This window comes from Halichoerus grypus, chromosome 2 (assembly GCF_964656455.1).
Source record: "Halichoerus grypus chromosome 2, mHalGry1.hap1.1, whole genome shotgun sequence".
NCBI classification, from domain to species: Eukaryota; Metazoa; Chordata; class Mammalia; order Carnivora; family Phocidae; genus Halichoerus; species Halichoerus grypus.
The window spans coordinates 98366366-98385488 of NC_135713.1; the positions used below are offsets into that span (position 1 = coordinate 98366366).

General features: G+C 50.6%; 1 protein-coding gene across 4 annotated transcripts; it reads right to left on the bottom strand.

The window, feature by feature from the left end:
- Positions 1-2317: 2317 nt before the first annotated feature.
- TMEM171 (transmembrane protein 171) lies at positions 2318-12165 on the bottom strand. 4 transcript variants are annotated; one of them, XM_036085719.2, is made up of 4 exons: positions 11139-12165; positions 8310-9014; positions 4252-4390; positions 2318-2592 (listed from the first exon to the last, which is right to left on the bottom strand). In XM_036085719.2, exons 2-4 carry the CDS (start codon positions 8944-8946, stop codon positions 2400-2402), a joined length of 969 nt encoding a protein of 322 aa, XP_035941612.2. In that variant the 5' UTR covers positions 8947-9014; positions 11139-12165; the 3' UTR covers positions 2318-2399. The 4 variants fall into 4 exon arrangements, with proteins under 4 accessions (XP_035941612.2, XP_035941610.2, XP_035941611.2 ...); XM_036085717.2 differs by having other exon boundaries at positions 2318-2595; positions 11139-12161; XM_036085718.2 differs by lacking the exon at positions 11139-12165 and adding an exon at positions 10905-11113 and having other exon boundaries at positions 2318-2595.
- Positions 12166-19123: the final 6958 nt, after the last annotated feature.

Below are 19123 nucleotides of genomic sequence, written 5' to 3' on the forward strand. Positions count from 1 at the left end.
TGATGGTGATGGTGGTGATGATGGTAATAGTGGTGATGATGGTGATGGTGGTGATGATGGTAATAGTGGTGATGATGGTGATGGTGGTGATGATGATGGTAATGGTGATGATGGTGGTGGTGATGATGACAGAAAATAACAAGTGTGGGTGGGGGTGTGGAAGAATTGGAACTCTCATACACTGCCAGTGGGAATGGAAAAAGGTACAGCCTCTGTGGGCAACAGTTTTCATTTCTTCAAAAACTTAAGGTTAGCATATGGTCTAGCAATTCCATTCCCAAGGTGTACAACCAAAAGAATTAGAACATTAGAAGCTTGTACATGAATGTCCATAGCCACACTCATCGGAACAGCCAAAAGGAGGGCACAACAGATACCCACCAGTGGATGAACGAATAAACTATGGCATATCCATACAAGGCAGTATCACTCCGCTCTAAAAAGCGATGAAGTACTGATATGTATTATGGTGTGGATGAATCTCAAAACATGAAATACCCAGGAAAGGTAAATCTACAGACAGAGCAGATTGGTGGTTGCCAAGGGGTGGGGTGAGGGAGGCGATGGGGAGTGACGGTTTAATGGGTTTTCTTTGGGGATAATGAAAATATTTTGGAATCAGATAGAGGAGGTGGTTACACAATGCTGTGAATATACCCAATGCCACTGAATTGTTCACCTTAAAATGGTTCGTCTTATGTTATATTAATTTTGCCTCGATTAAAAAAAAATGTGAACACATACGAAGGAAAAGTCAAGTAACAGTCCACCAGGTAGGTTTTCGGAAGCTGTCACCCTTTGCCAGAACCTTGATAGGCATAGGATGTATCTTCCATGACTAAATAATTAGCCCCAGCTCTGCCACCTGTGACTTCAGTCTGGCAATAAACAGCTTCACCCTGGGGGACCTCTCACAATGCTCCGGCTTCTCCAGGCTCCACCAGGCTCCACCTTGCTGAACACCACGGAGACTGACAGAGGTTGAATAGACTTCCCTAACCAGAAGCTCAGACTTACGCCTACTGCATTTTAATTTTATTAGCATATAAAGATAAAATACTCAGTGACAAACCCCAGCTCTGAGCCATTGAACCAAGCCAAGCCATCCTTGGTTATTGAGGAGAACTCATAAGTGTTTAGAACTAAGTCAGTCTACCTAGAAATTTCAGCTTCATCATTTTAAACAAATAATAGCAGTAAGAAGTGGTAATAATCTACCTTTTGTTCTAATTTTAAAATGTGAATAATTAACCTTCCAGGAGAAAAAAACAGCAGAATTTTAAGAGCAGTTCAATCCAATAAATGTCCAGTTCAGAGACAGATGAGTGCTGCTAGTGCACATGGCTTCCCAGGATTTATTGTGGTAGCAATTCCCATGAAATCAGTCATTACTTTGGTCAAACTACTGGAGCATTAACGCCCTTACATCTGCTTTTAGGCACTTAACTGCTGGGCAATACAGATTTTTATAGGGGTTATGGCTTGTGTAAAGGCATAAAAAGCTCACATTTTTGCTACACCAAATTGTGTTATCAGCAGTGCTGTTACTATAGATTTACGTTTTCTCAAAGGCAGTTTCTCCCAGGTAGAACTGCTAATACTTAGTGATTATTTCTGGGTTATATCTAGAATTAAATACTTACCATGCTGCCCAACTCTACAGAAGCTTTGGTTCATCAGTAGCCTTATGAGAATCAAAGTCGGTGGTCCACGCGGTCGGAGCAGTACGTAGAGGTCCTTCCCGGACCTCTCCAGGGGAATCGAGTTTTCCCAGGAGCCCAAGAAATCTCTTTTCTGAAAGTGTCACTTCACCGTAAGGAGACTTCCGGATATCAGTGAGCTGAAACTGCCCCAGTGTGAAAGGCCTAATTACCTTCTTGCAAAATGAAAGAAAGAAAGGAGAATAGGAGAGGAGGAAGGAAGAGAGGGAGAGGGAAGAAAAGGAGAGGAAGAAGAAATAATAAAGAAATGAAGAGAGTAATCTAGTTTCTCTGCCCCAGAAGCAGTTAACATTGGAAAACAGAATGGACCAGGCTCACCATGAACAACTGCATCTGGTCAGCTTCTGAACAGCACAGGGTAACGACTTCCGGAACCCAGCGGCATTGGCTCAAAACCCAGCCTCACTATTTAGAAGCAGTGTGACCTGCAATAAGTTAATTAGCCTCTCAGAGCCTTTGTTTCTTCATCCACCACTTCGGATGTAGAGGGTCTCAGTGAGAGAACCAGCTTATGGGCGGGTTGGAGGCACATGGCGTCTCCCGTGGTCCAGAGCACGCTTGATCCAGAACGTTCACTGAAATCAGAACAGAGCCTATGCCATTGTATTTTTTTTATTAAAAAACAAATTAAATAAAACAGTGATCAATTTTATAGAAAATGGAACTGGAGTCCAGAGTTCACGGTGGGGAAGGCTCAGAAGATGGAGATGAGGTTGTGGCTGCCATTTCTTTTTCTTCGTATCTGGGAGGCAGTTCAGAGGAGAGATGCGGAGTGATTGAGATCTCAGAGGACAAAGCAGTCCCAGAAATGGTGTATATAGATTCATGATCTCTCTCAGAGGCCACGCCTTGGCCCTCAGGAGTTGGGGTCCTACTAAAAAAGAGGGAGAACAGAAAGGGAAGAGAGGAGAACAGTAACACACCGTAAGGATGAGGTTCTTTTCAAATGTTTGATTATAGGTGTTTAGGAGCATTTGCAAGGGTCTAAGGAATAATTTCTTCCCTATTCTATTTCTTACAGATGCGCCTTGATTCCTTGCCCCTTTCCTTCCTTAGAGCTGACTGTCACATTAAGAGAGTCTCACTCCGTGGCTGTTTCCCTTGTCATTGAGAAGACACGAGGTAGGAACGTGTCACTGCCATCCAAAATATTCACATGCAGTTACTGTTCTCTACTATTTTCTCTTCAGAGACAGCTAACATAAGGTAGACAAACTTACACGAAGAGAAAATTAAATCAGTAAGCCAAAAACGTGAAGGGAGGCTAGAAAGCATACTGGGTACTGGGGTGGGTTCTAGCAACAGGCAGACATGCCTCTGGACTGCCCCTGCACTGCTTTCCAGCTGTGCGATCTTGAGCAAGTTATTTCACCTCACTAAGCCTCGGTCTCTTCATCTGTAAAATGGGGACGACAAGAGTGCTGTGTCGGCTACCCAGGAGAATGACCCGAGAGAATGCAAGGAAAGCCAGGCCGTGGCACACAAAAATTGTGGTGGTAGCAAGTACGAATTTGTTTTAAGTTAAAAGACATTTGTTTAGGGCTTGGGGAAGTTCATCATTGGAGAAAAGAATACAAAAATTCACTCACAGAATTATACAAATGTCCAGAACCTAACCTCCCCTTCATCCATGCAGGACAATTCCTATACCCGTCTCTGTCTGGATCTCTGGCCCACCACCCTGTCTGAAGCTCAAGAAGAACGTGTGCCTTAAAACATGAATGACCAGGTAAGGCTGTGCCCATCCCCAGCATTCTCTCCGGGTCTCCTAGGTCCTATTTCTCAGTGTCTACAGAAGCCAGCCCCCCAACTGGTCTGTCCCCACCAGCCTTCCCATATTGTGAGCTGCACTGGTTCCATGAAGGTCTGAGACCTTCAACTGCATCCCTCTGCCTGAAGGGATGGCGTTTAATCTGACCCCAGGTATGCCTCCTAATTTGTGGCATATGGGGAGCATGGGGGATGGGGGTGTGAATCTTGGATTTCCCTTCATTCAATCTGAGTAGGCTCTGAGGCCCAGGGAACAACTTCAAATTGAGAGGAGAAGCCCAGCTTGGTTGGGTCAGGGGGCAGGCTATCAGCCAGGCACCCAACTTCTTCCGTGAAATACTGAAACCCTCTGTACGTGCTGGAGGCCCCCTAGGACCCCCGCGTCTCCCCTTCATCTAAAGTGGCAAAGCCTAACATAGCAGGTGGCCTCCCAAGCCCTGCTCTGGTGCTCGGTCTGGCTAATAAAGTGTTAAACATTTGGAGGATTCCCCCATGCCAGGGGTACATGAAGATGCCTGGAGAAGGCTTCGTATTTAACCCAGCATAACCACTTTTATAATTTTTAATGTATGTGCTGCCCAACGTTTCCCAAAAGGTACTCTTAATATTAAGGCAGTAATTCTGATATGATGTCAGCAAAAAAGATACACTGTAATGTTTATTCCTGTACTATGGTACAAAGCTAATTTGGCCTGAGTTCAGGCACAGGCCTGAGAAAGTTAAACATGCCTACTCTTGAAGTTCAAATGCAAAGTCTTACCCATAGGTAAAAATACTGTAATATGAAGGCGGATTTTCATTTGGAAGCAAACCATTAGCCCCAGGACTCGGAGTTGTAGAAGCTGAAGACTCGGGAAAGTAAGGTGGTGGTGGGGGTGGGAATATTATCACGGCATCACCTAAGGAAACACAATATTTCATTGAAGACAAGCACATTAGCAAGAATAAAATAAATTAATTATGTATTTGGCCCATGAATATAAAAGGTCAAAACCCCTATGCTAACTCCAGAATTTAAAAGTGGGCCTATCAAATTCGCAGAGAGGGAGCGTGGAGGTTGCCAGGGACTGGGGCGAGGCTTGGGGGGATCCGAGTGAGTGTTTAATGGGGGCAGTTTCTCTTTGATGATGAAAAACTTCTAGAACTTGATAGTGGTGATGGCTGCAGCACACTGCGAATGTACTTAATGTCACTGTCCACTAAAAAATGCTTAAAATGGTAAATTTTATGTTACATATATTGTACCACAATTTTTTCAAACAGTGGGCCAATATTTTCCTAGTAAGTCTGAGCTCCAGCATTTCTGTTTAAGTATTTGCTTCCTTGGGATGCCTCCTGCTGCAAAGCCTTGCTCATTCTCAACCTGAAGTTTTAAACTGTCAACCCTTAGCAGCTGGATAAAGTGCCTGTTCCTTACATGCAGTTGTAGCCTCTGAACACAGGCCAACAAGCGAGGCCACAGCCCGTCTTTGTTGCTGCCATAGCTGTGCTATTCGCTCTTCTAGCTTTTATCTGCCAACATTTCAGCCACGCTTTACAAGTCACACTCAAAGATAAGCTTGGTTTTTGTTTTGTTTTTTCCTTTTTGCATTTCTGTAGCTGCTGTTCACTCCAGAATACATCCCATATTTTGGGGAGGAGAAACAGACACCAGACGCAAGCCCTCATTGGTAGTCCAATTCCAATACAAAACGCGGCACGTGAGTTGCCCAGAACATTCTACACACATGGCAGCACCACTCCGAAGCGGTTTGAGGGCAGCCTCTGATAAGCTGGCAGCACCAAAGGACAGCGCGGGAGGAACAAAGGGGAGAGGACTTCAGGTGGCGGCAGCGGATCTGACGCCTGGCTGGGTAAGCACGGGGTTCCTGAGCGCGACCAGCGGGCCATCTGCCAATCACCGGCCCAGCGTGGCCCCGAGCGAGGGATCGGACCCCCACCGGCCTCAGCTGCCGCATCGGTGAACTGCAGGCCGTCCATAACTGCTCGTGCCTCAGCGAACAGGCAGGAGGGCCGGGGTGGTGTGCGGCGGGGACAGCAGTGCCGGGCACGGAGCAAACGCTCGCAGCTGGAACACACACCCGCAGAGGTGCTTTCTGCACCAGCCGCCGCCGCCAGCCAGTAGCCCTGATTTGCAAGTGTGACGAAACCCTCCCCGCAGGCAGCCCCTCTTTTTGCAGCCTCGGTGGCTCCCCCAGAGGGGAGGGAGCCCTTCGGAAAATGTGTTAACTCTTTCTCTCCTCCTACAAGCACATGACCACGAGGGCTTAAGATAGCGCTCACCTAAATTTGATAACAGCTAATGGTTATCTTGGGCTTCTCATTTAATTTTTTTCACAGGTCTTGGTAGGTTAGAGGAAGCAAGGTCGATTGTTAAATTACACAGTGTAGAACAAAGGAGCTGGGAATAAGCCTCCAGAGCAGGCCAGCCACCTCTCCACGCAAACAAGGAAGTGCTCGCAGTCACCGGCTGTGTCCGAGGCTCCTCCAAGCCTCTGCTCCTCAGTTCCCCGCCCCTCCCTCCCGAGCCTTGCAACCTGCTCTCCCTGAAAGCAGTCCCGTCCTCCCTGGGTTCCCTTTCACTACGTCCTGCAGGACTTGATGTCCTCTGAGTTGACAGCAGACATCCCGCAAGGGAGGGCTGTCTCATGCCCCTGCTTGTGTGTCCAGGACCCAGCGCTGGGTGTGCCCACAGTGGGGGTATCACGTGTCTGGGGAGGAGGGGCTTCCATTCTGGGAACAGCTGAATTCTGGGACTTAGCCAAGAACTGCTTTTCTTCACCCCAGTCCCTCATAGGCAGAAGCGACCACTGACAGACAATGTCTAGATTCTTATCAATTAGGCTAACAGGCACGGTTTCTAAACATTTAAACCCCATCCCATAATATCAAAGGAGAGAAAAATAAGGAGTTAGGCTACCAGACTTCCACAGGTTTGATGGAACTTAAAGGGTTAAGTGGAAAAGATTTTAAGCGATGGAGGATGGAGTGCCAACATCAGGAGGAGAACCCCCCCCCACCCCGAGTCACTATGTCCCAGCACCAGCAGCCCTGCTTTCTGCTGCCCCCCAATTCCAGCCATTGGGAGGGAGGCTGGGCCCCACAGACCCTCTGATAGTAAACCCACAGGGCACACGTCGAAATGCTCCCAACTACATGGAATACTATGAGCATCAAGTGAGTGTATTTACTCGTCCCCACTGCGTTCCCCAAAAGGCCTGAGCACATCTATAACGTACGGCAAGCCCTTTAGTCATGTAACAGCTACCCACAACACTTGGGGAAGGATGAAACCAGCTGAAACAGAATCACAGCCATGTGCCCAGAGGCCCTCCCTGGTGCTCTGCGGGGGCCAGAGTCCATGCGTGCCCCCTGCCTGGGTTTGGAGCCCGGCCCTGCCACTTGCTAGTCTGTGACCTTGGCAAGTTATGTGATATCCCTGTGCCTCAGTTTCTTCATCCCTAACACAGAGATACTAAAAGTACCTGCCTCATTGGGTTGTTGTAGGTGTGAACAGCTTTGACAGAGTAGGCCCTTGAAGGGCACTTGGATGGGTATATGGCCCTGGAACGAGCCCCATATCTGTGTTAGCTATTATTAATATATAACTGATATTGGTGTGGTCACCGTAAATATATAAATACACAAATAGTAGCCTGGGAGTTTCACCCGCGGCTCCAGGATTGGTCTGTAGATCCATCTGCCCTTGCTCGCCAAGGCCGGGGCCACGCAAGGCTGGAAGGCCAGGGATTTCCCCCAGTGAGTAGCACTTCCTCCAGCAGACAGCCCCAACCATGAGAAACATCCCTTTCACCACACTCCTCCTCTCTTCCCTCCGGGGTTTCTGTCCCATAATGCTCTCTGCCTAGCCTTTTAGATGTCACAGCGATGGCTTCAGAGCTTTACCCTTTCAAAAGTAGGAGACCGAAAAAACAAAGTGATTTTCAAAAATGAGCAGCAGCGGGGTTTCCCCTTGGTTGTGTGAAACTGAGGCCAAAGCTACTGAAGTTGTGCTATAGGGCCTGACTCCAGGAAACGGTAACCCATCTCTTCTGCAGAACCCAGAGAACGCAAACGTCGTTTCTCGGCATTCCATGGGGGAAATAAGTGACAGGTGCGATCATGCTTTATCAGTGTCGGTGCCACTATTTCCAAACTTCGCCTCCACCCTGAAGCCAAGGATAAAGTTACAGAAAATAGAGAACAATGTGGGAAACAGTGTGGAAAGCCCCCTCCAAACACAGAAGATCTACGGACTTGGGGTAGACAGAATCCTAGAATGTTAGTGCTGGGAGGGATCTTAGCAATGCAATGCTCATTTTATAGATGCATAAACTCAGGCCAGAAGGGGTTAAGGACTTACCAAGGACAGCCAGCCGGTGACAGCCAGGGATGAGAATCTACATGTCCAACACAAAGTGCCCTAGCTTTCAACGTCACTTGGCGGGTCTCTAACGTGACAGAAGGCTCCCAGGCTATGGCTAGCACTTTCTCTCACTTTCCTCCTAATTTGCTCTGTGACCTCAGTCAAGGTCATGACTTAATGTCCCAAAGCTTTTGCTCGATCACAAGGAACTGCTGGGAGGAAATGATGTGCACAAGGATTCTTACAGGGCTTAGCACAGCAGCAGCACCGTGTGTGTGTGTGTGTGTGTGTGTGTGTGTGCGCGCGCGCGCGTGTGCATGTGCATGCGTGCATGGGTGTGTAAGAGAGACAGAGAAAAGGGAGAACCTAGGCCAGACCCGAGGACAACCCAGCAAAGCCCTGACGCAACAGCCACCGTGATGTGAGCGTGCCCAGGAACGACAGCTACGTACCTACAGTGACATGGACGGGCTCCGTGCTCTGCGTCTGTCTGTCTTCACTTTCGGAGGCATCCTGGCCCTCATTCAAGTTGTTTCTCTTAACATGGGCAACCACAAAGAAACACAGTCCCATGAGTACAATCAAGGGCCCCATGATCTGCAGGGACAGGAATCCACAGATCTGGGGCTCCACGTCGGCAGTGTCTGTCTCATTCAGGGGTTCCTGCGCCCAGTCTGAACCACAGCCGGGGACCCAAATGCCCAGAATGCTGATGAGCATGCCACTCGTCAAGAACAGAAACCCGAAGATGAGGCACTGGGCAAACTGGCGGCTCTCTCCACAGATGAAGGCTCGGTCGGGGTCCGCCTGACTGCCCCGCAGGCGCCCCTCACGGAGCTGAAGTCGTGCCCGCGAGCGGGCCAGGATCACAGCCCCAAGCCCAGCTGCGGCACAGGCAGGCCCAGCGACCTTCAGCACCAGGCTGCAGTCCGGGAAGATTCTGTACTGGCATGCCTGGAACCCAAAGATGGAGAGCAGGACTCCCACACACAACAGGATGGCACCAAAGACAAAAAGGAAGAAAACGAGCTTGCTGACACGCCTGTCTCGCTGGCCCCCGTCTGGCTCAGCGGCAGCTACAGGACACATGGCCAGAAGAAGCCCCTTCCCAGAACCAGGCAGGATGGATTTCCTTCCCTCCAGTGGTTTCAACAGCTCTGAAAATACAACCAAACACCAAATTAAAGTGGGCACAGGTGTTCCTGGCCCGCCCTGGCCATTTCAGAAATCACTCCAGGATGAAATCATAGGGGATAGAACTTGTTGCAAGTGATACACTGGTGAACAATGAGTTGGTTTATGAGTCAGAAGCACTGGCATTCAGAAACTCCTGAATATGAAATTTTGTGAAGATATTCAAGAAGAGGAAATGCAATTACCATGCACCTAAGAGTATCTAAAAAAAACAAAACCCATACAAGAGAAGTAACTGGGTGTGGTTTTTCCTGTTATGAGTCTTATAAACTCACTTCCCCGGGGCAAAACAAAACAAAACAAAACAAACAACCCCCAAAACAGTGGTGAGTAAGGGAAGGACCACAGGGATTATTTCTGATTTACAGACATCCCACGTTTCATCACAGCTGCTCTGAGCATTTCCGAGTCGATAAATTTTTGTTCAGTAACTAACTTTCCATTTCCTATTTCAGACTGCGGCAACTTTCCATTCCCCCGCCTTCTTCTAAGGCCAGGACACCTGCAGGAGGCCCAATTCAGTCATTTCCACTGAAGGGGAAGGCAGTTCAGGAACACAGTGAGTTTGGGGGATTTTAAGTTAACTCTGTCAAAATGTGATTTTTGAGTTCTCACACAGGCACTGGAACTCGGGGGGCCCGGCTAACTAGGCCGGGGTGACCCAGGGGAGTCTAGCACAGAGCATCAGGAGGAGCCTTGTCTCCCAGGTGTGCGGGTGGCCTCTCACGTACCCTCCTCCAAGGTGCCTCTCACTTCCACAAAAAGGTTTAGGCTCCGTTAAAAATAAGCAGCCGATAAAATCACCAGTGAAAAAAGCATGAAACAGCAACAGCACTTGACTCTGAACGGAGAGTGTAAGTGAGATCAAGTGGGAAAGCACCTCCCCACAAGATTACCCAAGCCCTGTGCTGGTATCACCATATATGAAGTGGACCCGAATCAATTGTTAATAGTTGTCTAGTGTATGCAGATTGACTTTATAATCTTAGTTATCTTGTCTTACTCTCATGAGTGGAGTATTTTACCAGGACCCTTCAAGTTGGGGCAGTGCAAAAGACAACCCAAGTGTGAAGACCATTTTTCCTGGCTCAAGGAAAGAAAACTTAAAATATTTTGTGCCATTTGTATCCATGATCACATGAAGGAGCTCAAGATTGAGGCTGTAAAGCCAAGGCCGTCCTGACAAACCCAAGTCATGTCCAAGGAGGGTCAATTTAAGTAAAGAAGAGAAATAGCTGGTCTTATACTGGGAAGTACTTTTCCAGGAAAAAGTACAATCGAATCAGAAGGAAGCTGGAGAAAGAAGGAAATCTAGGAGGGAAATAAGCTTCCATTTTAAACCTGGGCAAACTGTATTTGTGAAGATGGAATATGCTGAGACAAACACTTAAAGAAAATATTGAACTAATTTAAAAAACAGAAATCTTAATCATGTAATCTCTTGTGCTGGTTCCAGAGATAAGGGTGATTCTCTGTTATAAAGTCCTATCAGGAATTCACTGAATTCCTGGTACCTTCAACTCTGAAGCGAGTCACAAGGCTTCAAATGTCTTAAGGCGAATTCCCCAAATACTAGTAAAGTAAAAGTAAGCCTAAAACTGGATCTGTAGCTCTTGTCCATGGACAAGTGGACTAAACACCTGCCATACGTACCAATCCCTCATCCATAATAATGTAGGCAAGTCAAGTCTGTCTGTCTGTCTCATACACGCATTCACGAACGGACACAAAAACATCTACACTAACAGAAAATTAAACCCTTTCCAAATACCAACCTACATTTAATTTCCCCAAAGCCAAATCTACCTCTCCACCACTGTTTTCCAAAGGACAATTCCAAATCAGCATCTCACCATGCCCAAAGCTCTGCTGCGTTTGGGGATCGAGGTAAAGCCAGCCCCAAGTCTTGTATAGGGAATCCTTCCGTGGGTTTCAGGGAGCCCGAGCGCAACAACAGCCCCCAGCGGCTGGGCTTGCGGCTCCCACCCCCACAGCTTCGGCTCGGGGTCCTCCGCGCCCGCGCCGCTCCCCGCACCAAGACTTGGCCGCGCGGGAGTGCGGAGAAGCGCGGGGCGCGGAGCGCTCACCTGAGGCTTCGTCCTGCGTGCGCGCTACCTGCGCCAGCGCGCGTCCCGGGAGCCTGGCACCGGCCTCGGGGTGGGCGCTCGGCGGCGCGGCGCTGGCCGTGGGCACCCGGCTGGGCGCGGCCTCCGGTGGCGGCCGCACCGCCCGTTTCCACCTGCGCGTCCGGTTGCGGAGGGCGGGCCGCCACTGTATTTACAGAAGGAGGCGGTGCCAGAGAGGGCGCGGCGGCGGGGGCACGCCGGGCGGGGCGGACTGGCGGGAACTGGCCGCCACCGGGTGCTGCCCTGCGGGGCCGGAGGCGCGCCTGGCGCGGCAGTGGGTGACGAGGGGCGGCCTCGGAGCCCAAGGCTGGCAGATGTGGCCGCTTCGCCCGTGACCGTGCGCGCGAGGAATCCGGGGAAAATGGGCACCCCCGCCACCTCCCTGGCCCGCAGCCGTGCGAGGTAGGGGGAGGCGAGTTGAGGTTCTCCTCTTGGCTGCCCGAACTGCGCGCCGCGCGGGCCGAGATCCAGGCAGCAGGAAGGGAACCGGAGCCTTTGGGCGCTCCGGGCGCAGAGTTGAGGCGGGGGAAGCCCCTGGCCCCCTTTCCGATGTGGCCGTGGCGCAGGCAGGATCGGGCGCCGCGTTCCTGAGGCTGCGCTTTCGGCCACGACGCTGTCCGGGACCGGTCTACCTGGCGGCGGGTGGCCCTCCTGCCGCTCCGGAGACCTTGACGGCTGGTCACTGGAGCGCGTCCCCCGCTGCCAGCTCCCCGACCGCGAACGCGTTATGGAGACACCAAGTCACTGAAACGTGCGCTCTGTTTAGAATGTGAGACAAGGTGCTCCATACCTGAGCCATTCAGGCATGAGGTCCTCGCTCCAAGACTGAAGCAGGCCCTTGGCAGGTCAGCTCTGTCCCTTCCGCACTCACACCTACGCTCTTTGCCTAAGAACCCCTCTTCCGGTCCTCAGTTGTTAATGGTCGGCAGCAATTAAAGCGGTAACTTTCCCTGCCCTTGAACCAGGAGTTTCGGGATGGGTTTGCCAATCCCCGTGCTATTTGTAACCTGCCCTGTGACACGTGACACGGACCCAACTATGCCAGTTTCCGCCCCAGAGGTCAGGGCGCTGTGGAAGGTGAGTCAAGGGCTCAGCCCAAGCACAGCTGCGCCATGAAGCCCTGGGGACTTACCCATCCCGCCACTTCTCCCAGCTTCCTGTCAGCTTTGCCTGAAACCCGGTCATGAGTTCATGCCAATCGCTTTCAGCTTTAATACAGCAAGTCGTTCTGTAGGTCTCACTGACGGTAAAGAGTGAGATGGGCTTAGCCAGTTACCAGGGGTGAGAGGGAGACTCTCAAAGAAGGGGTCAGAGGGAGGCAAAGAGGGAAGGGGGTTCCCTGGACTCTGAGCGCTGGATGGCTGGGTGGGTGAGACGAGGCTTCTCGAGGGAGGCATACTGGACAAGTTCCAGCCTTGCAATTTGCTGGGGGCACTTGCCCCAGTGGCCAGATGTGGCCTTTGTCACAGCCAGAGAGAATCTCTGCCCTAACTAAATATTGCTCATTATTCCTATCATGAACAATACTGACATCCCTGGCTCTGTGCCAGGCTCTGTGTTCCCCATTTTACCTATAGCCTGTGGTTCTTTAATGTGTGTTCCCAGCAACTCACAGAAGGCTGGAGCCAGAAGAGGATGGGGGGCTAAAAACCAGTCAGTTTTCAGTTGAGGAAACCAAGGCCCAAAGGCAAAAATTGACCTCCCCAGCTGATTAACATGGAGCCTGGGCCTGAACCAGATGTACTGACTGTTCCTCCCAGATACACCTGTCGCGCAGAGAACACACAATGCCGTGAACACAGAAATGCCTTTTTATTATGTGGCTTTTTTTTTTTTTTTTCTAAGAGAGAGTGAGAGAAAGTGCATGAGAGCAAGGGAGTGGGAGAGGGAGAGAGAGAATCTTATGTATTTATGTATTTATTTATTTATTTTGAGAGAGAGAGAATCTTAAGCAGGCACCACGTGGGGCTCGATCCCATGATCCTGAGATCATGACCTGAGCCAAAACCAAGAGTCGAACCCTTAACCGACTGAGCCACCCAGGCGCCCCGATGATGTGGCTTTTTAATCATTATGACAATTTAGACACTGTATCCCAAAGACATTGTGGCCATCTACGCCTGGGGTGGAGCTCTCCTGGTCCAAGTGTCAGTATATCCCAGGGTAGAGAGACCTCAAAGTCCGCTCAGCTAACAAGCAGGTAAGCAAGAGTGGTGATTGCACAACAGTGGCCGACACCGAGCTTTCTAAGAACACAGGCCCCGAATACAGAATGTGTTCTCCCTACACAGGCCTTTCGTGTACAAGAGGGTTCCCATCTCCACTGGGCCCTCATGCTTTCCTTCTCCTGTATGTGCAACTCGATCTCTGGCCGCGTCGTGTGAGGACCTGCAAGGGGCCTGCTGATACAGCTGCCCTCCGGTGCCACATGACTGCAGGCTGGCCACACATGACGGCCGGGAATGTACAGACACCAAGACCATCAGATTAGCCTCTGCTCGGGATATCGGCTGCTTGGACTGTTTGCCTTGTGGAGCCTGTTTGACTAAATTAAAATCCTTGGAAACCGATCGTCAGTCAAGTATGAAAGACAAAGCCACCAGCCTGCAAGGCGCCCATCTTGGGGGCAGACCTATTTTGAGGAGAGAGGCTGGGTGACCTCCTTCCTCTCTAAAACAAACTGGCCTTTTCCAGCCTGTGTGGTTGTGAAAAAAAAAGAAGACCAGACAGAATCCTTAGAAAAACATCATCAGAACAAGGTTTTAAAAATGGATGAATCTTGGGATGCCTGGGTGGCTCAGTCAGTTAAGCATCTGCCTCCGGCTCAGGTCACCTGGGATCCAGCCCCGTGTCCCGTCAGGCTCCTTGCTCAGCGGGGAGCCTGCTTCTCCCTCTCCCTCTGCTCCCCCTGCTCTGTGAGTGCGCGCGTGCACGCGCTCTCTCTCTCTGACAAATAAATAAATAAAATCTAAAAAAAAAAAAAAAAAAGAATCTTGAATTCAGGAAGTGAATACAGACAGTGAAGCTGTGGCATGCATTCATTTATTCATTCAGCAAATATTTACTGAGTTCTGACTGCAGGCCAATAAACAGACACAATACTTCGCCCTCGTGGAACCTATATTCTAAGGAAAAGGAGGACAATGAAAGAAACAGGGAAATGATGCAGGGTGTTAGAAGGGCGTAGGTGCTGTAAGAGTAAGAAATCACAGAAGGCGGCTGGGGAAATCCTGCTTCCAAGAGGGTGGTTAAGGAAGGCATCTCTGAGAAGGTGACACCGCAGTGAAGGAAATGAGGAAGCAAGCACACTGTTTATCTGTGATTGCATAACAAATGACCCCCAAACTTAGAAGCTTAAGCAACAAAGATTTATTACCTCTCACAGTTTCTGAAGGTCAGGAATTTCAAAGCAGCTTAGCCAGGTGCTTCTGGCTCGGGATCTCTCCTGAGGCTGGAGTCCAGCTGATGGCTGGGGTCGCATCCCCTGCAGGCCTGCCTGAGGCTGGAGGGTCGGCCTCCACGGTGGCTCCCTCCTGGGACTCTGGGCAGAAGGCCTCGCTTTCCTACCGTTGTAGACCTCTGCACAGAGCCACCTGATTGTCCTCATGACATGGAAGCTGACTTCCCCTGGAGTGAGTGATCCAAGAGAGAGCAAATGAGGGGGAAGGTGCAGTGCCTTTTATGATGTAGTCCCTGAAGGCACACACCATCGCGGTGCTTTATTCTGTTCCTTAGAGTTGCGTCACTAAGTCAAGGAGAGGGGAATTAGGCTCCACCTCTTGAAGGGGGAGACTATCAAAGAACCCGTGAGCATATTGTAAAACCATCAGAGAGAGCTATAGTGATATTTTGGCCAAGAAGGGAAGGGTCCTTCAGACAAAGGAAATAGCAAGTGCAAAGGCCCTGAGGTGGAAGCAGGGATGACATATTCAAGGAAGAACAAGAGGCCAGGATGACTGGGTGAGCAAGGGGATGAAGAATAAGAGAAGAGGTCAGAGAGGAAAGGTGTGTGTGTGTGTGTGTGTGTGTGTGTGTGTCCACATGTACCAGATTGTGTAGAGCTTCATGAGGCATTGTAAGTACTCTGAGTGAGATGAGGAGACTCTGGAGGGTTTTTTTAGCTGAGTGTGATGTGGTCTGACTTACTCTTTTTAAGGCAGCAGTGGCTTCCAGGTGAGAATAGTCTGAGGAGAGGGAAGGGTGGAAGCGAGACATTTAGGAGGCCATTATAGTAACCCAGGAGAGAAATGGCTGTGGCTTGTGTTCGGAGGCGAGAAAACGGGATTCTGTATATATCTCGAAGAGAGAGTCCTTGGACGGGATGTGGGTTTTGACCTGAGGATTTTTGGCCTGAGGAACTGGAAGGATGGTTCTGGCATTGCTCAGGATGGGGAAGAAGGAAGGCAGGACAAGTTTGAGAGGGAAGCTTTAGGGCATATTAACTTTGAGATGTCCATTTCTCCATCCGAGGAGAGAAGGTGAGTAGGCAAAGGGATATCCGGGGCCTGGAGCTAGGGAATTCTAGGAGGACTATGTTCCTGTGCTCCATAAGGTCTGGTCATTACAGAATCAAGAAGGCCGGGCCCCTCTTCGGGAAGAGTTTACACATGCATGTGTGGCTCCGCCAGCCTTGCAGGACTCGGTGCTTCGGTGCTTCGGAGGGCTTCAAGCCGACACAAAGCAGTGGGCAGTCTGGTGCTCTCTGATGCAGGGGTTTCTGACGTTTCCAGGGGGCAGGGGGCAGCGGGCGGCCAGCGTGGCTGGGAGGGATGACTTTCTGCTGGTGCAGGGGCTTCTGCTGTTCTGTGCCCAGAGCAGTGCCCTAAGGAGCACGGATCCTCTGCTCCCACCGGACAGGCCACGTGACACTCCCTGGAGCGCTGCCAAGCTGAGAAGTGGCTGGGGGCGAGAGGTGTGGACTGGCTGGTAGAACTATCACAGTCTCAGGATTCACAAGACTGCAGGAAGACAATTAAGCAACCAAGTGAGCCACCTTCTCGTTTCTCTTTCCTTTTTTGGTCGACTCTCTCTTGTTCTGCCCCAGATTAACCTCAGCGCCCAGAAGCATGCATTCCTCTTTCCAATTCCTGACATTTCCTGAGACTCTGCTGAGGCTGGGGTACAGGAATTTACTCTTGAGTGCTCGGTCGTGGGCCAAACTGCAGCTGGTGTTCCCAGCTCTGAACCTAGGTGGGTGCCATCCAGCTGCCTGCCCCTGCGAAGGCGGCTGTGGTCAGGGGAGGCCAAAGTTTCTGGAGCGTTCTCCTCCTCCCGCCCGTGTTGGACTTAGACCAGGCCTGAGAGATAGGATGGGTGGGATTGACTGACTCAGCCGGCTTGAGTGGAGGGTTTATATTTGGCACCTTAACTGACCCCTAGTGCAAGACTGGTGTTTTGCAGAGTCATTTTATTGCCTGGAACGGTCCTGTTGATAACAGCTCAGCTTGAGTGCGGCGAGTGGAGCCAGGGCTACGGAATGTGGGGAGTTGTTTCAGACAGAATGAGTGAGGATTTGCTGTGGTCTTGGCAGAGGCCTCCACATTGCCAGAGAGAGCAAGGGCACTTCGACAGTGGCGGCAGCCGGCCGGAGGAGAGACCAGCGCGGAGACAGCAAGAGTTTTCTGGAAATGTCAGTCTCCTGGCGGCTTGCATTGTCTCCATCAGTGCACTGACTGGGTTGCAAAGAACAAAATATTTCTCCCCAATATGTAAAAAGGGCATAAATGGACCTCAGTTTAGATCCTGACTTGGCCACCTAGTAGCCGTGCGACCTTGGGCAGGTAAACAAATTTTCTGTGCCTCAGTATCATCATCTGTAAAATGGGAATAAGCAGACCTACCTCAAAGTATGTCTTGAAGAATCAATTTCTGGCACACGACGGGCCACCAATCAATGTATTTGCAGCTAGTTACCTCAGCTTCCATCTGTGGCTCCTCCCTGGCCCACAGTCTTCAGCAAGGCTGATCTGACCCATCCATGGAAAAGGTAAAGGGATGGATGAAGAGGGAGAGCAGGATGCTCCTCGAGAGCAAAATGAGTCATGTTGACTTCTCTTGCTCACTTGCGAAGGTCTGGGCCACTGCCAGCTCAACTCCAGCACATTTCCTGGTTATTGCTAGGAGTCCTCAAAGGTGTGTATCCCCTAATCTCAAAAACCAGCTGTCCAGATGGTCACCCGGTGTTGTCTGCCTCTGTTCCACCACTGCCCCCAGCCACCAAAGCTTCTGGAAAGGGCCCTGTCGCTGTGGGTCCCTGGAGGGATATGTGGAGACCCTGCAGGCTGCTCCTCGGGGTCCAGGGGTCCACCCGCTAGCCTCTCCTGGATCCACCTGCACATTTCAGCCCCATCACTACACCTTTGGTTCTGACCCTCCACTTCCTGCTTGCTGCTGATGACTCCAAAAAGGAGTCAATTCAGATTACAGTGCTCCCAAAATATAGCCAGGTGAAGTAAACCTGAAAATAAATGAGAAAAGGAAAGAAAAAAAGAAAAGGTTGGCTGTCCTTCCTGCCTCATTCCAACGGCTTGTCGGTAATGTACGAGGAACAGGGTGGAATCCCTTTGCCATTATCCATACAGGATCTTGGCTGTTTTAGGATCCGATGTGGACACTTGTCTGAGACACTTGGAGATGGCTCTCAGAATAGCCCAACGCAGACCCCAGGAGGGGCCATCTGACTGCTGAGGTGGTCTGTGGGGACCCACGCCAGCGGGCAGGGTGCAGCCTTCCGAGGTGGTCCCCTCACGGACACACACTCGAACCCTCGGCCTCTCCCATAGCAATTGCTGGCCTAAAAACTGAAGCAGTAAGAATCTGAACACCTGAGAGCTGGCCACCTGATCATTTAAAAGGCAGTTTGGCAGGAAGCCACTTCCTAAATGCCCCAGATTTTAACAAAAGGCCCCTTGTCGCAGCCACAGAATGCAGGTAAAGCCAGGGCTGGAGGTGGTGTTGATTCAAAAAGAAGGAAAAGAAAACTGCTCTGTGGGGTTTTTTTCTTGTGAACCTATCTCACAGGGTTATTGAAAGGATTAAATGAATCCAGAGAGAAAGACCTGCTGTAATTTGTGCTTGGATGCCATTCTGGAAGAAATAATTTCTCAATAATAACAATTGCTAACTCCTACATAAAGCATGCTCTGTGTTTATAGTGACGCACACCTCTTACTCACGTGCACTGCATAACAAGCCAAATGTTCCCCATTTTACGCATGCAAAGAGGGAGTGAGCAGCTCCGACCCTAGCTTGCCAGGAAGCACGGTGCTTGTCCCCTCTCCTAAGGGAGCCCGAAGCTCTGCCCACAGCATCCTTTTTCAGGGCCGATGGGAGGCAGCTGTGGCTCTTTTTCCATGTCAGTTCACTCGTGGGCAAGCTAACGAACTCCCCATTTTTTAATTCTCCAATTAAAAGTCGTTTCCCCGGAGAGCCCCCAGATCTGAATCAGCCCCCACTCCGCACACCGCCTGGTGATTTTCAGAGTTCTTGGTATTTTTCATTCAGGGCACTTGCCACAAATGTAGTTGATGATCCCCTTGAGACCCCTTCTCCCCAACCCTCTGCCGTTTACACCACTATGTCACCCTCCGCCCTTCTCATTGCTGCGATCCCGGGCCTCCCAGACCGCCCACCGTCCAGCTCGGGTTCGGGCACCTGGTGCTTAGATCTCTTCCATTCAAATCCTGCCTTAATCCCGGACGCCTTCAACCTCACAGGGATGACCCAGGTGACATCCAGACCTTCTGCTCGCGTCCACCTCCGCTGACGCCTCCCGCCAGCTCACGCTGGACCCGTGATGATCCCAAACAGCTCCTCCTGCAAAAGCAGGAGCTAGAGCGTCTCCTTCCTCCCGCGCGTCCGGCCGCCACTGCGGCTGCGCTGTCTGTCGCTCCCCACCGGACCCCAGCTTGCGGCGGTCCACGCTCTTCTCCTTGCTTCATGTTCTT

Coding starts and splice junctions, on each gene's coding strand:
- TMEM171 (XM_036085717.2), bottom strand. CDS start 8,946: ATGTGTCCTGTAGCTGCCGCTGAGCCAGACGGGGGCCAGCGAGACAGG. Junction 4,391..8,309: donor GCCCGTCCATGTCACTGTAG/GTACGTAGCTGT, acceptor GTGTTTCCTTAG/GTGATGCCGTGATAATATTC. Junction 2,596..4,251: donor TACAGTATTTTTACCTATGG/GTAAGACTTTGC, acceptor CCTCTTTTTTAG/TAGGACCCCAACTCCTGAGG.